The 15,576-nt window shown below is 51.6% G+C and overlaps 2 protein-coding genes across 3 annotated transcripts in view; one reads left to right on the plus strand and one right to left on the minus strand.

The window, feature by feature from the left end:
• Positions 1-11,038, minus strand: part of SHB (SH2 domain containing adaptor protein B) — a 136,771-nt gene extending 125,733 nt beyond the window's left edge. Inside the window, exon 1 of one of the 2 annotated variants that reach the window (XM_023242467.2) lies at positions 9,706-11,038. In XM_023242467.2, coding sequence (XP_023098235.1) covers positions 9,706-10,419 — 714 coding nt within the window. In that variant the 5' untranslated portion in view covers positions 10,420-11,038. The remainder of the gene's footprint in view (positions 1-9,705) is intronic. The other variant, XM_003995682.6, reaches the window with a different exon arrangement.
• Positions 11,039-11,273: 235 nt separating this feature from the next.
• The window catches only part of ALDH1B1 (aldehyde dehydrogenase 1 family member B1), a 240,710-nt gene continuing 236,407 nt past the window's right edge, over positions 11,274-15,576 (plus strand). The window contains exon 1 of the mRNA XM_019816209.3: positions 11,274-11,961. The gene's annotated coding sequence lies outside the window, so the exon portion shown is untranslated. The remainder of the gene's footprint in view (positions 11,962-15,576) is intronic.

Below are 15,576 nucleotides of genomic sequence, written 5' to 3' on the forward strand. Positions count from 1 at the left end.
GAATGTGTCCTGCTTTAAGCCCCAGGACTGAGCCGCTGGGTCAAGCCCATCAAGGCTTAACTATGACTGTCGTCTGGTATCCTCCCTATTGCTCAGGCCAGAACTTCAGGGTCACCCTTGACTCTCCTGCCCCTCATACCTCACGTGGCATTCATCTGTCAGGAAATCCTGCAGCTCTACCTTATGGATGTGTCCTGAGCTCGGTGTCTTCTCCTCACCCACCACTAGCACCCCTGATCCAACATTCGCAGGTGCCCCAGCTGGCCTCCTGCTCACCCGCTCCAGGCTGTTCCCCACTAGGCAGCCAGAGTGAGCCTCTCAAAACCCAAGTCAGAGCCCATCATTCCTCTGCTCAGAACCCTCCACTCCCTGTCTCACGGTCTCATTCAGACTTAAAGTGAGAGACCCTTCCAGTGCCCCCAAGGCGCACCATACTCAGTCTCCCTGGCCCACCTTTCCCCACCTCCCCAGCCCACCTCTCCCACCCAGTCATGCTCATTTCCCTGAATGCCCCCCGTCCTGCTCCTGCCTTGGGCTCCTGCCCTGACTGCTCTTTCTGTGCGGAATGCCCTGCCCTTGAAACCATAGGAATCCTGCCTTCACATCCTCAGCACAGCTGAGAACTCATCTAAAACTGCACCATATCTCAAACTCTGGCCCACCCTAGCCTCTTTAACCTGCTTTACCTTTCACACTCTCCACCCAACACACTGTATTTGCTTGACTCCTCATGAGGGAGCAAACTCAGGGGAGCACAAACTTTTTTTTTAGATTTTATTATTCATTCATTCATTCATTCATTTTCCAGTAAACACTTTGCACAATGTAGAGCTCAAACTTACAATCCCGGATCAAGAGACGTGCTCTACTGACTGAGCCAGACAGGTACCCCAGGGAGCACACATTTTTATCTGTATTGTTCACCGCTTTATCCCCAGTACCTCAATAGAACAATCCCCAGCACATAAGCAGTGGTCAACAATATCTGTTGAATGAATGAATGGGGAGAAAAGTCTTGATATAAGCTCTCATGGTCCAGCTGAGGACTGGAGGTCCAGCCTGTAAGTGAAGGCCCAGCAGTGGGCCAGTGATATCCACTTCCCTCCACCCACCTGTCAAGTTACTTCTCCCCTTGTGGACCTTGGGGAGCCCCTTTTTGACGATTACTCTTAAGTCCTGCTTGGAAAACACAGGGTGTGAGTCATTCCCCAAGGCCTTGACTAATTCTCTCTCCATCCCTTGGACCCACCTCCAAGATCCTTCCTCTACAGCATAATGGGAAATCCAGAGAGCACTCCCCTTGGAGAAAATGGAAAGGAACTGAATGACTTAGAGGAAAATTCAATTCTTCCTGGCTCAGCAGTTGAGAAAGCGAAAAACTCTCAGGAAGCTAGTGCCTCTGAAAGTGAAACATTAATAGAAATATTACTGGAAAATACCAAACAGGAAGAGAAGGAAAATTCCATTGTGGAAGCAAGGTCCTCTGTCGATGCTCCTTAATGGTCTCAGTAAAGTATTTCAGAATCAAAACATGGAAAGAACCGGAAATCAATCAGGCTGTCACCCTTCCTGTGGACTGGAGCTTTGGCCAAACCACTTCCACACCCACAGCACAAAGGGCACTGGGCTCAGAACAGAAGGTCCATAGCCTGGCCACTGACTCAAGCTAGTACCTGCTGTGAAGTACCTCCACACCTCCCCAGAGCCTCAGTTTCTCCATCTGTAAAATGGGGGTTATAGCATTTTCCTTAAAGACTGACTCTATGAAGCAAATTAACTACAGGTATGAAAGTGCTCTTAAGTTATGGAATACTTGCATAAATGTAGAAATCAATTGCTCCTACAAGGCTAACAGAGGGGCTTTTTATAAAGTCTAGCCACAAATAAGGCAGAGGAAATTCAGGCATGAGACTGCGCAGCCTGAGGGGGTATGGCACAGTGGCCAAAGACAAAGACTCTGGATCCAGTTTCAAATCTCATCTCTGCCACCCACTGGTGGTAGGACCTCAGACAAGTTATTTAACAGCTCTGTCCCTCAGTTTCCTCATATGTAAAATGGGAATGACAGTAGCACCTACCTCAGAAGACTTGGTGTACAGTAAGAGTTAATGCCTATAAAGCACACTGAACACTGTCTGGCTCAGAGTACACGCACTGGCGAATAATACTATTGTGGAAAGCTCCCTCAGTTGAAGTGACTACTCCTTCTTTACTCGAATGCCTCCTCTTCCAAGACTCCTCCGCTTCTCTCGTCCTCACCCTGCTTCTCCTTCACCTCCAAGGAATCAAGGTTCTGCCCAGAATAGCCTCTGTGCCAGAATGGCTCTCAGCTCACCCATACCACTTTATTGATAAATTCCACCACATAAATCTGTATTCTCACCTGGTTCCTGTGTCCTCACCAATAAACTCCTTATGGGTAGGCACCACATACCCCCCGGTTCATCCCTGTATCCACACAGCTCCTGACAGTGGCCTGCATATGGCAATTCCTTCGTCAACACAGGCCAAACAGAAGTCATGAAGTCAGGATGGCAGAGACCACTGCATCCTGTCTCCATCCAGCAGGAAACCCACCACCACCGCTCAGAATGCCAACAGGTGCTGCCATCGGCCAGCCAGCATCCCAGCTCTCTGCTTCAAAGTTATACATCCCAATTTATTTTCTAGGGCCAAGCCTGACCTCCCCCTTCTCCCACAGGCCACTACCTCTTGGCTGTCTCAGCACAAGATCTAAAAGTCAGCCCAAGATAAACTGCCCAGGGGAGCGCTTGACACAGGCGAGTTGAGCTTTGCTAAATGACCAGAGGAAGCCACACCTGTTTCAAATTTGCCCTCTAACGTCTATTTTATGGGTCAGAATGTTTTGGGGGCGGGGAGAGGATGAGGTCAAGTCTTAGGGGGTTAAGTCGGGGGAAATCAGTCCTGTTCCGAGATTGTCAGATTAGAGGATGGTCACCTGATCTCCTTTAAGGAAACTTAGGTTCCTTTTTGATAAGTTCAAGGTACCATTAGATTTTTGGTTATTTTTATTTATTTATTTATTCCCCTCCCCCCCCCCCGCCCCAAACAGCACATACAGCCTCACCAATCCTTGGAGGCAGGGAATGCTTGGTGTTTCTCATTTGAGAAGACATGACAGTTACAAGACACATGTTTTGTGCAGCTGTCCCTTGAGAAGCACCAACTCTGCGCACAGAATTTCTCTATAAAATAATTCAAGGGCTTCATTAACATCTCATTTATGGACCTCGGAGGTAGATGCGGGAGGGAGAGAGAAAAGCCAGCTCTGAGGTCTCTTCTGGGGACCACCAAAGCCCAGACTGAATGGGGTGCAAATTAGGGCAGAGGGGAGAAAGAGGAACATTAAGTGAAGGGAGGAGGAGACACACAACGCACATTTCAGTAAATATCAGAGCCCTACTATCTCCGTTTAAATCACAGAAAATAGTACAACAAATTGATAAATAGCATATAAACTTGGAATTCAGATTGCACAGATGTGATCCTGATTCTGTCACTTGGTAGCTGTGTAACATTAAGCAAGTCATTAACCTTGAGGCATCGGTTTCTTTATCTATAAAATAAGGGTAATACTACCTGTGGTAGATGGATAGTATTGAAGGCCTCGGTTAATGGACTGCCTGTATCCCTGCCCTTTGCCATGAGATTATGCAGATCCTCCTCTCTCCTCTGTTTTAAAAAAATTTTTTTTAACATTTATTTATTTTTGAGAGACAGAGAAAGAGCATGAGCAGGAGAGGAGCACAGAAAGAAGGAGACACAGAATCCGGAGCAGCTACAGGCTCTGAGCTGTCAGAACAGAGCCCGACAGAGGGCTCAAAACCAGGAACCGTGAGATCACAACTTGAGCCCAAGTGGGACGTTTAACTGACTGAGCCACCCAGGTGACCCTCCTCCTCTCTCCTTGAATCCTGGCTGGCATTGTAACTTGCTTTGGTCAACTGAATGTAGTAGAAGGAACAGTGTGCCAGTTTCCAACCTTAAGAAACCTCATGGGCTTCTGTTCTTTTAGAACCCTGCCACAATCATAGGAACAAGGCTGGCCTGCTGGAGGATGAGAGACCACATGGAACAGAGCCTGACTGTCTCAGTCAAGACCATCCTAAACCAGCTACCCCAAGCATGTAAGAGAGACCAGCAAGGATCAGTAGGGTTGCACATCCACCCCAAATGGACCACAGATGCCTACATGAGCCCAGCTGAGACCAGAAAAACTATTCAGTTGACATGTGGGCTTGTGGACAATAATAAAGGCTTATCATTTAAAGGAGGGGTTGGAAACTACAGACCATAGGTCAGCTGCCTGTTTTTGTAAACAAAATTTTACTGAAACACAGTTATGCCCTTTAATTTATATATCATCTATGGCTGCTTTCCAGCTCTAAGGGCAGAGTTGAACAGTTGTGATGGAGACTGGCTTTCAAGCCTAAAATTACCCACCCTCTGGCCCTTTAAGAAAAGTTAACCCCTAGTTTTTAAAATCACGGAGTTTGGGGTTATATGTTATGCAGCAATAGCTAACTGATACAGTATCTAAACCTCTTCTAGTGTGATTGTGAGGATTAAATGACCAATTAAGTGGTCAGCACAAAGCCTAGAGAACAGATTTCTCTTCTGGGGACTCAATGGAGAAAAATGGGTTTGATATGCAACATCTCTCTCACACTACTTTCAAGGGACAGGACTTCAAAGAAAGAGTATATCAGGACACGTGGGTGGCTCAGTCGGTTAAGCGACCAACTTGGGCTCAGGTCATGATCTTGCAGGTTCTCGAGTTTGAGCCCCACGTCGGGCTCTGGGCTGACAATTCAAAGCCTGGAGCCTGCTTCAGATTCTGTGTCTCCCTCTCTCTGCACTCCCCTGGTCACGCTCAATCTCTCTCTCTCTCAAAAATAAAATAAAAAATAAACATTAAAAAAAATTAAAAAGAAAAAGAAAAGAATATCCCAAGCCAAACCACAGACACTAACTTTGGCTCTTACCTTTTGTTAACCAAAATGGAAACTGACAACTTATGTTTGACTCTGGCTTCAGTCAAGCCACACATCAATGATTTCGTGTGAAAAAAGCCCCCAAAAACAAGTTGCAACTCCCCAGCAAGGCACATGAGAGACCCTCTTCCCTTTGTGGCTCTAACCCCCTCTGCAATCCCCCATAACACCTGCCCTGCTGAGCCTCTAACCATTCTTTCCCAAGCCTTCAGGCCCTGGCACAAGCTGTCCTGTCCCTTCTGCATGGACAGCCCTCCTCCCCAGTTCCTGGCCTAGGAAATTCCCACTCATCCTTCCAGAGTCAGCTCAAATATCACCTCCTCCTCCTCCTGAAAGCTCTCTTTGACTTCCCATAACTCGAGGCCCTACAAGCCCCTTGCACACACTTCTGTCTTGGCATTCCTCAGGTCTCTCTAGCTGTATTTGTCTCCCAGACTAGACCTTTGCAAAGCTGGTATTCAACTGCAAACTGAGAAGCTTCCTTCTTGGAAAGCTGACCACCATTTATTCTCTGAATATTCCTTGTCTAGAAGGCCATTCAGAAACTGTTTGCTGAATCTTAGAAACAAAAAACAAACAAACAAACAAAAAAACGTTTAGACATGATATTATTCTTTAGAAAACGTGTTATTTAACTCAACCCTGTGGATGCTGACAAAATATAAAGTGTTGGTACACATTAGCATGTATTTAAAACTTGGGAAACTGATGTCATCATGCATCTTGAGTTTCTCAGTTGTGGTGGAAACATTTACTTAATTATGATAAAAGAAACAAGACTTCAGCAGAAAACATACGGGATGAGACCTGTTTGGCTGCACAAAGGGAGATCTACCAAGTTACTGGCTTCTTTTGTCATTGTTAGTTTTTAATAAAGACAACCTGAAGGAATAATATTTCTATTAAAGTTTCATTTTCTTTTCCGGGGAGCTCAGGTTCTCTCAGCCTCTTACCTGGACTATAACTGTCCCTTAACTCTGATCCCATTCTCTCCCACCCCACCCCCACCCCACACTGTGACAGCTCAATCATAGTTCTGAGTCTGTCCCTTTCCTGGCTCACTAGTTTCAAGGACTCCCTGCGGGGTCCAAACTCAGCTTCCCGCCTACTTGACGTCATCTCCCATTCACTAAGGGAGGCCCACTGCAAGAAAGCTTTGGTTTTCAGGAACATAACTCCATGCTGAGATTCTGTGTGAACAGGTACACACATATATACTCACACACATTTACATATGCAAACTTACACACACACGTATACACAGCACTGACACAGAAGTGATGCAGGATGCAGTCACCTCTTCCCCTGCACAGAAAATCCCAGTTCCATCTCTAGATCCAGCTCAAAGCTGCCTCCTAGGTAAAGACCTCAAGAAATTCCCCAAGACAAACCCCGGGGAAACAAATGATGAAGACAGTGTATGACAATCTCCTCCAGAGACTTATGCTAGAAATTACTGACAAGTCTTCTGTAGCTGTCACTCCTTCCCCTCTTCCACATGATTCTAAAAGGGAAAACACCCAAGACTGGATGTTTGGGGGGTGGGTGTGTGTGTGTGTGTGTGTGTGTGTGTGTGTGTGCGCGCGCGCGCACTACAGAACTCACTGGGAGAATAAAACGACGCCTAAGTGTGTGATACAGAGAGGCTCTGGTACTGAGGGAGGCAAGAGGTGGAACCCCTATGGTGGGAGGTGGCACAGGAGGCACCGAAAAGGAGGATCTGTGGACCAACAGCTTCTACTTCACACCACAGTAACTCCCAACTGAGGCCTGATGTTAAAAACAAACATAGGGCCTGGCAGACAGGGTGGGGGGTGGGGAGGCATTCAACAGCCTTATGGGTTCTTGTCCTATCCCCAACAACTGATAGAAGGAAGCTGGGCCTGAGATTAAATGGGATACCAGAAGTGGGTTTTCCTGGATCCATGTGTGAGAGGCAGAAGGAAGGCTCCGAGGTGTTCAGGGGTGATCTATAGTACGCCCGGGCTCCCAAAAGCTGTCTGGCTGAAAATAATGCCAAAACCAGGCTTCGATCTGACTGCCTGACCAGGAATGGGTGGTGGCCCCAGATGAGGAGACAGCCCCACACAGAGGGCAGAGATGAGGGGATCTAGAGTCTCTGCATCCCAAAGCAGTTCCAATCAGAAGACCCCGGGGCAGCATTAAGGAGAAGCCACTTTACATCAGTGGTCCTCAAAAGTGTGATACCAGGATCAGCAGCAAAGATCACCTGGGAACCTGCTAGAAATGCATATTCTCAGGACCCACAGCAGGCTTGATGAATCAGTGTTTTAGAGAGCACTGCAAGTTCTGGTTTGAGAACCACTGTGTAGTGTGGCCCTCCGTGGTTGCCTCCCCTCTTCCTGGTTAAAAAGAACATCTGGTAGCTGTGATTCCTGTCTCTGGATCAGAACAATTTCTTAAAAGATCAAAGGTCTCAAGGTCACAACCTAGTAGGTGAAATGCAGCAAAGAGAGATAAAAAAAAATAATCTGCTAACCTCCCTTAGCAGCTAAATCCCTTCACTGGTCCTCACTGTGCTTAGCTTACAAGGTCCTTCCTAACCTGGACCCTGATGCCCCTCTAGAGTCCTGCACAACTCTAACCTCTCGATACCAGCCACAAAGGCATCCCCTAAAGTGCCAAGCTCTCGGCAGGCAGCCATCGTCACCACCCCTCCCCCACAATGGCCCTCCCGGACCACCTCCACTTCACCCCCTGCTGTAACAGCACTCCCATCACAGAACTCATCATTAGCACTGCAGCCTGGGCCATAAAATTCAAGGGGGGCTGCTCCAGCACCCAATAGAGGAGGGCACAGAAAAGACCCATAAAATAACATGATGGTGAACGAAGCCAACTCTTAAACACCTTTGACATTCCAGCTATAAAACACATTATCCCTCCCTCAGTATTTGAAATAGTCTTAATTGTAATTAGGAAAAAAAATGCCTACTAAAGTTTTGAAAGCCATTAAAGAAAACTTTAGCAAGCAGCAGAACCACAAGCAGTGAGAGAGAAGGATTTGCCCGCCTGGGAGGTGGTTATGGAATAACACAGGGGACACAGAAGGTCAGCACCATTAACTGGGAATCTCTCTACCTTCACTGGTGGGGCCTTGCTCAAGCCAACCATAATACCCGGGAACTTCAGAGTCTCCCAAGCCAGCACCTAGCCAAGCCTGAGCCATACATAAGGCAGCAGAGAGCCTCTTTGGTGTTTCCCTCACACATCAGCCGTAAGCCTTTGATCCTGGAGGCTCCCAGAGATACCTCCCCCTCCTCCAAGGCAGCACCTGGGGGAACCACCTGGCTCCCAGCTTCTTGTAGGAAGCCCAGAGTTCATGCTTCAGAAGTGTGCCCCCTAACTGGTCCCAGAGGTATGTGGGATCCTCCACTGACTGCCCACCCTTTAGCAGACCCAGATGAGAGGGGAGACTCTCAGGACCTGGGGCCTCAGAGAGAAGCCAAGCAGAGAAATTAAAAGAGGGGGATCCCTTTAGTCCTCCCGCTTGGAAAACAAAAAGATCCCTTTCCAAGCACCAGCTGGCAGGTAGGAGCCTGTCTCCCTTCTGTCTGGACATCCAGTCCTAAAAGGAACTCAGACTCTCTATCAGTCTTCCTCAGCCCACGCCTGGGCAAAAGTTTACCTTTGGGAAAATGTGGGGGTGATGAGAACAAGAGGGACGTCAGTCTGACAGACATCGCAGGGCACTGAGCCTCAGATATAATCAAAACACTGCCTTCCACCATAAGTAGGCAGAACAAGTATTATTTTATGGGGAAGGGAGGGTGTCACAGGAGTGTGAAGGAGGAGGAGTGGGGGCCCAGTTTGGCTGTAACTGGTCTGCTTCAAAGAGAGGGATCAAAATGGCCTAATATGTGTGTGTGTGGTGGGAGGGGGGTTGTCATAAACTCATCCCCTACATTCCCGGTACAGTAGGGGGTGGGGGTGGGATAAGGAAGAGGTGAGGAGTGGAGGGGTGAGTCTCCTTCCAGCCGGACGGATTGAGTGACCGGACCCCCTTCTGTGCACGGCGGGAGCAACTGACTGGTCGAAGTGGAGAGATCCTGGAGGCAGCACATTTCAACCGGAAAAGCACGCGTGGGGGTTCCCGGTGCAGCTCCAGTACAAAAGGCCGCTCGGATTTGGCAACCTGGCGCGAGGGGTGGGGCAGGGCAGGGCTTTTAGAGGAATTTACAGATGCACATTCAAAGACAGCCGGTCCGGATCTGCCACCAAGAGTGCTGTGTAATATCGGGCGAGTCCCTTCCCAGCTCTGGACCTCAGTTTCCCATCCACAGAATGGGGGGACGGGGTAAAGAATAAATGCTCTTCTAAATCCGTGCCAGCTCTGACTTTCAGACTTCAGTCCTCGGGGGATGGAAGGGCTGGCTGTCTTTCTTGGTCTAGGTTGGTAGGATGCTCCCGTCAGACTACTTCCGAAGGGGGCATCTGGCTGTGGGCCCAGAGAGGGGACGTTCTAGGAACAGCAGCTAAAGAGACTGTGTCAGGAGGCCGAGGAGGATCCAGGATTAAGCGCGTGCGAGGGGGCAGAACTGGGAAGCAGCGTGGGATCCCTGACCTCAGGGTCCTAGCCCCAAGCTGATGTAGGAACCAGAGCGTTGCCTCAGTTTCCCCACGCGCACCGTGTCTCAGGAACCAGGGGTGAGACCAAGGGACGCCTTACCTTGTCCTTTTTACCCGCCCCGCTCTCCTCCGCGGCCGAGGCGGCACACTTGTTGAGCAGTTTCTTGCCACCGCAGGCCGTCGGACTCCAGGTGCGGCCGCCAGAGCAGGCACCCCCCGGGAGGTCTCCGGCACCGCCCGCGGCGCTCTCCACCTTGATGAGGCGGTGCTTCGGGGAGATGTAGCGCACCTCGGCCGGGGTGGCGGGCCGCCGCTCGCTGCTGCTGCGGTAGAGGTGCGGGGAGCCGGAGGACGAAGACGAGGACGCGGCGGCGCCTGCGCCGGAGGAGGCACAGCAGCAGCCTGCGGCGCCCGACGCGGACGAGGCTGAGAAGGCGCGCTGGCCCCCGCCCGGCTCCCCGCCGCCGCCGCAGTAGTCCAGGCGGCACATGGCGCGCAGTTTGCGCAGCGAAGAGCCAGGCCCGTTGTAGGGGTCCTCAAAGTCGCGCTCCTTCTGTGCGCGGTAGGCGCGGATGAGGTCGCTCGTGCTGCCGCTGTCGTCGGGCAGCGATCCCGACGAGGTCGAGAAGCAGGAGGCGGCGGCCGGACCGCAGGACGCCGAGGCGCCCGCGGCGGCTGGCGGCACGGCCTGGGGGGGCTGCGAGGGCCGCTCGCCCCGGCGCCGCTGCTCGCGGTAGTCCGGCCTCGGCGGCTGCGGGGGGCTCTTGGTCTTGCTGTTGCCCAAGCTGAAGTACTTGTTCAGCCACTTGGCCATGGCGAGAGGCCGCCTAGGGCCGCGGCGCGGGAGCCCGGTCCGCCGCCGCGGCCATTCGGAGAGCAGCGCTGCGGCCCAGGTCCCTCGGCGCCCCGGCCCCGGCGGGGGGCGTCCGGGGCGCCCGCTCCCGACGCCAAGTTCAAGTTCTCTCCGCCGCCTCCTGCCGGCGGATCCTGGCCTCCAGCAGCTGCAGCACCGCCCTCCGCCTCTGCCGCGCGCCTCCCCGGCTTCGGATCTCTCGCCCCTCACGGGCGCGTCTCATGGGATCCCGGCCCGCGGCCCCAAGGAGAGCGAAAGGCCCGGGCGCCCCCCGTCTGGTACACTCTGGCCGTGCGCTCCGCGGCGGAGCGCGCTCCTGCCCCGTCGGAACCGCAGCCTTCGCCTGGGCCGGAATCTGCGGCTGCTACGGGAACTTGTCGGCGTCCTCAGCCCCCCCTTCTTCCTTCCCAAGAGCGCTGGGGGCAGCCCGGCCCCCAGTCGGAGAGCAAGCAGGAGGGAGAGCGAACGAGCGACGGGGGAAGGCAGCCAGCGCCCGCCCGAGCCGCGCGCCCGTGCCCGTCCCGGCGGCGCCTGCCGCTGCTGCCGCCGCCGCCTCCCGAACCGCCGCGTGTGTGACACCCCGGCCGCCAGAGCCCGCCCCGCGCCGCGGCCCCGCCCTCCCCGGGCCTGCGCGCGCCCCGCCCCCCAGCCCGCCCCCGCAGGCTCCGCCCCGCCCACCCCCACGAGCCTGGCCGCCAGACCGCGGGCCCAAGCCCCGCCCTCCTCGTGCCCTGGTCTTCAGCAGGCGCAACTCTCCACCTCAGCACGCGCCGCCACCCGCGGCCGCCTCGGCGCCAGCCCTGGGGTGGCGCCTGAGGGCACTGGGGTCCCGCGGCGCTGCCGGCTCCGCCTCGCTCGCGGCCCGCCGCCGCCTGCCGCGTGAGGTTGCCAGTAGGAGCCCCCGCGCTCAGAGGCCAGACTTGTGCGCATCTCCGGGTGCCCGCGCGCCGTGCACCTCAGGGACCCCCACTGTTGGAGGGGGGACACGGGGGTTAATTATCCCCGGACATTCCTAATGTACAGCATGATCCGCGCGAGGGAAGTGCGGCCCGGGACCCCTCGGGGACAGGGTGCCTAATCCCCTTCTTGAAGGGACAGAGACTCCGGTCAGCCCCCGCGTGCCAGATCTTCGGAGGAGTCTCTATGCTGACGAGCGTGTTAGCAGTCGGCATGACTGATGCAGCCGGGGCCCGGCACCCTTCGCGGCGCCAGGCCGAGGGGAGGCCGGACGTTGGCTTCCCTTTTCACCCCTGAGGAAGTCGGGGCTTTAACCCCGTGCACTGCCAACCCGAGGACCAAAGGAGGGCCACCCAGGTGGGCCTGGCTGCCACTTCCCGGTCTGGTGGCGCCGAAATGATGTCATCTCCACTAGTCTCTACTTCGCAACTTAAGATCGTCCTTTGATTATTGACCAAAACTGAGGAAACTGAGGCCGAGGGAGGGGGCCCGCTTGCCCAGTGAAGTTTCTCCTGAGAGGCGCCAGAGGAGCTGCCTGGAAACGAGGTAACTGCCGCGAGAGCCAGTGCTCCTTTGAGTTTGACCGCCAAACCCCAGGGTATTATTAACCCTGAGGTGTGAGGACTGAGACCCCCCAAGTCAGAGGAATTCCCTCAGAAGGCTGACATAACAGTGGCCCTAATCATTAGCCGTCTCCACTTGCTACCTATGTTCGAATAGATGGGCTTTGGGGGGAGTCTGTTCTTTTTTCGTATCCTGTAGGAAAAGTGGGACCTGCTAGGGCAGGTGGAAGGCCAGAGCCTCTTTCGGTCAGGACACAGCCCTGGCTCCCTGGCCATGCTGGATGTGGAGGTCCCATTCACAGTCTGAGAGCTGTCGCCTCTTTGCTGCCTGAGGCCACAGTGGGGAAGTGGCAGAACCAGGACTCGAACTTGGATCTTACTCTGAAGGCTGTGCTCTGGCCACTCAGCCGCACACAGTGATGTAATGGAATTGACTGCACATTGTCCCTTCAGGATCAAGCCATTTGCTCTTTCCCTCTTTGGTCAGACAGGACTGTCCTCCTCTATGAGCCAGTTAATTTTTTTAAACCCACCATTATAACTCCCACAGTCACAAACCCCATCTACGAAGCCCCTTCTTTGCCTGAGATGTACCTACTTAACATTTCTCAGGAAATAATCTGTGTGTGCGTGCGTGTGGGGGGGGGGGGCGGGGAGGGAGAGAGGGAGAGAAATGTGTCTAGGGGATACTGGAAGACCCAGAAATTGACTTGGGCCAAGGTGTTTATTTTGGGTAACCCTAAACTGAAGTATCTCAAATTATCCTTTAAATCACTCCTCTGCTGTATCTGCTGTGTAAACAATTATTCTGTAAGCAAGAGAGGCCCAAATAGAAAACCCAAAAGGCAAGGACATCTTCATTGTAAGCCCCTCCTTTCAACCAACCACAAACCCCCTCTGGCTCCCTCCCCTCTCATTTAAATGGTTTGTAGGCTCAGAAAAGAGGAGCGGCCAGATCCTGGCAACAGGCCAGGCCACTCAGGACAAGAAAGTCTTCTTCAGGATCTGGAAACTTGTTGCCTGCATGTGGGTTGCACATGGAAAAATTATCTCTGCCTTTAGGTTTAGGTTTAGGAAGAAAAGTTATATTTCACAACTTATTTTTTCCATTTCACTTTCAGCGGACCATGGGGTTAGACCCACTTTTCCATGTGATGCCTCTGCTGGGGTATAATTTGCAAGCCAAAAATTATTGTAATGCTATAGTATTATGCCAAAAACTTCCAGAGCACTTGTGTATCTGCTCAACCCCAACACATTCTGTATATAATTAACCCTACTCATCAGCCCTGCGAGTTGGTGTTATTCCCAGTTTACAGATGGGGTAACTGGACGAAGGTAGTATTTACCTCAAGCAGTCAAAAACACATGGGTGTTTTCCTTTGGGAACTAGTGTAGACACAACTTAAAGGGCAGAGTCAGAAATAATCATTCTGAAAGGAAACAGAAAAGTTTCCTAAAGACGATGTTGGAGAAGTAGTATGTCAAATGGTTAAGGAGACAGGAACTCACAGGGAAAGGACTCAGGGCACTATAGGGGGTTAGAGCTAAACAGACTTTCCTTTCAGAGAAACAGCCACCCCATTTCACAGAGGGAAAACAAACGACTGAAGGGAAGAGATAGAATCCAGAGACACACCTGGGGTTTGTACCCAGTCTCTTGATATCACAAACCCAACACTATGCCCATTGTTGGCATTTTTTACTCTTAGCTCTCCCCTCCCCACCAACACTCATCTCTGATTTTCTTAACGGAAGGGTTGAGTATGATCCTGTGTCTGTTTCTGCCCTGTCTCTATTTCTCACTTCAGACCAAGTTGGGGACATGGCATCTCTTTTCATCCTTCTTTCAGTATCTGGAGGTAGCTATGTTATTGATAGAGGCCTGGAAAAAATGATGCCACCAACCCAACAGACTCATCTACTTCTTTCAGTTCAGGCCAACAAATGTTAATGTCAGTCTCCTGCTGCGAGCCAGGCCCCAGGGCAGGAGTCTGGCCTGGAAGCATAAATTTGGTAGCCAATAGCGCTCTGAGAAGACCTGAGGCAAAACCTTCTGTCCTCCTAGACACCTTCTTTCATTCCTGCTCCATCCAACCCTTCAGGAAGGAGTATTCAGAATCCTACCACTTCTCACCAACTCCACTGCTTCCACCCCAGTCCAACACTCCATCTCTTGCCTGGATCATCAGAGGCATCTGTTACCCATTTCCCTGCTTCTGTCTCAACACAGCAGCCAGTGATCCTATTAAAACTGAATCTGATTATGTCCCTCCTCTGCTCAAATCTCTCATTAAATCCCCATGTCCCTTAAAGTAAATGCCAAAATTCTTATAGTAGCCCATAAGGCCTTACATGACCTAGTCCCCTCAAATTCCTGACTTCATTTTGTACTGTCCTCTCTCCTGCTCCAATCAGGCTGCCTCTTCCTGGTGTTTGTTGAACACTCTCACCTTGGAACCTTCCTACTACATCTCCTCTGCCTAGAATGCTTTCTCCCAGCTGTCCCCATGGGTCATCCTTCCTTCCCTTCAGGTCTGTATTTAAACATCACACACTCAGTGAGGCCTCCCCTGGGTACCATTTCTAGAATTGTTTCCCCACTCAACACTTCGTATCCTTCCCTGGTTTATTTTTCTGAGTATCACTCAACTCCATCTCATGCACAGCATATTTTACTTATTTTTTGTTTGTCTGTTTATTCCTTGTCTTGCCCCACAATGGGAAAGGGATCTTTGCTTTTGTTCACTGCATATCTCCAGTGTCTAGGACACTGCCTGACACTTAGTAGTCACATGATGAATATTTGTTCAGGTGAACAAGTAAATGTGAGTGGGTGATCACGAAGGGTAGAAAGGCAGAGAGCTAAAGCTTGACATCTCTGCCGTGGACCCGGTGCTAGTGGCTATTAACTTTGATCTGGAGGTGGGAGCATATCAGACTTTTTTTGAAAGTTTTTGAAGCAAGTGTGTTCTGGTGTTCTGTTCCCATGCTATGTCTCTAAAGCAGAGGAAGCAGAATGAGATTTATGCCTGTCTTCCCAGCATCCGAAGGGGGTTCCAAGAAGGTTGTGGCATCCAGGTAGCCCCCTTCCACAAGAGTCCCAGTCATGCTGGAATGCAAGCCTGTCCTTGTGTCACTGAGCCAGCTCTATTCTCTCCACCTCGGGTACAACTAATCTTAGGAATCTCATTATGGGTCGAAAGATAATCCTCTATATCTAGATTAAAGGCTGTGTTTTGACCATTACCACACATTGAGCATTGAACCGACAGTTTAATTGAACTGTTTATGCCGCTGCCTTGATCTCTTCCCAGAGAATTTACAACTAATTCTGAGTGTCTCTGCGAATTAAGTGGGCCTCTCCCAACATGCTTTGCCTGAAGTTTGCCTGTGCCAAATCCCACTTGTCCTTGTGTTACCCAATTATGCACTCTTGCTCACGACTGTCTCTGCTGGTACCACTTCCAGTCCACTTCCTCCCTGAGGTGGCCATTAAAGATATGGCTCTGAGAATGGCCACATCCTAGGACAGCCTCTGTGATACCTGCAGCAGCAGAAAGGGGGTGGAGGTGAGGATTGGCATGGGAGCAGAGAG

This window comes from Felis catus, chromosome D4 (assembly GCF_018350175.1).
Source record: "Felis catus isolate Fca126 chromosome D4, F.catus_Fca126_mat1.0, whole genome shotgun sequence".
Lineage (NCBI taxonomy): Eukaryota > Metazoa > Chordata > Mammalia > Carnivora > Felidae > Felis > Felis catus.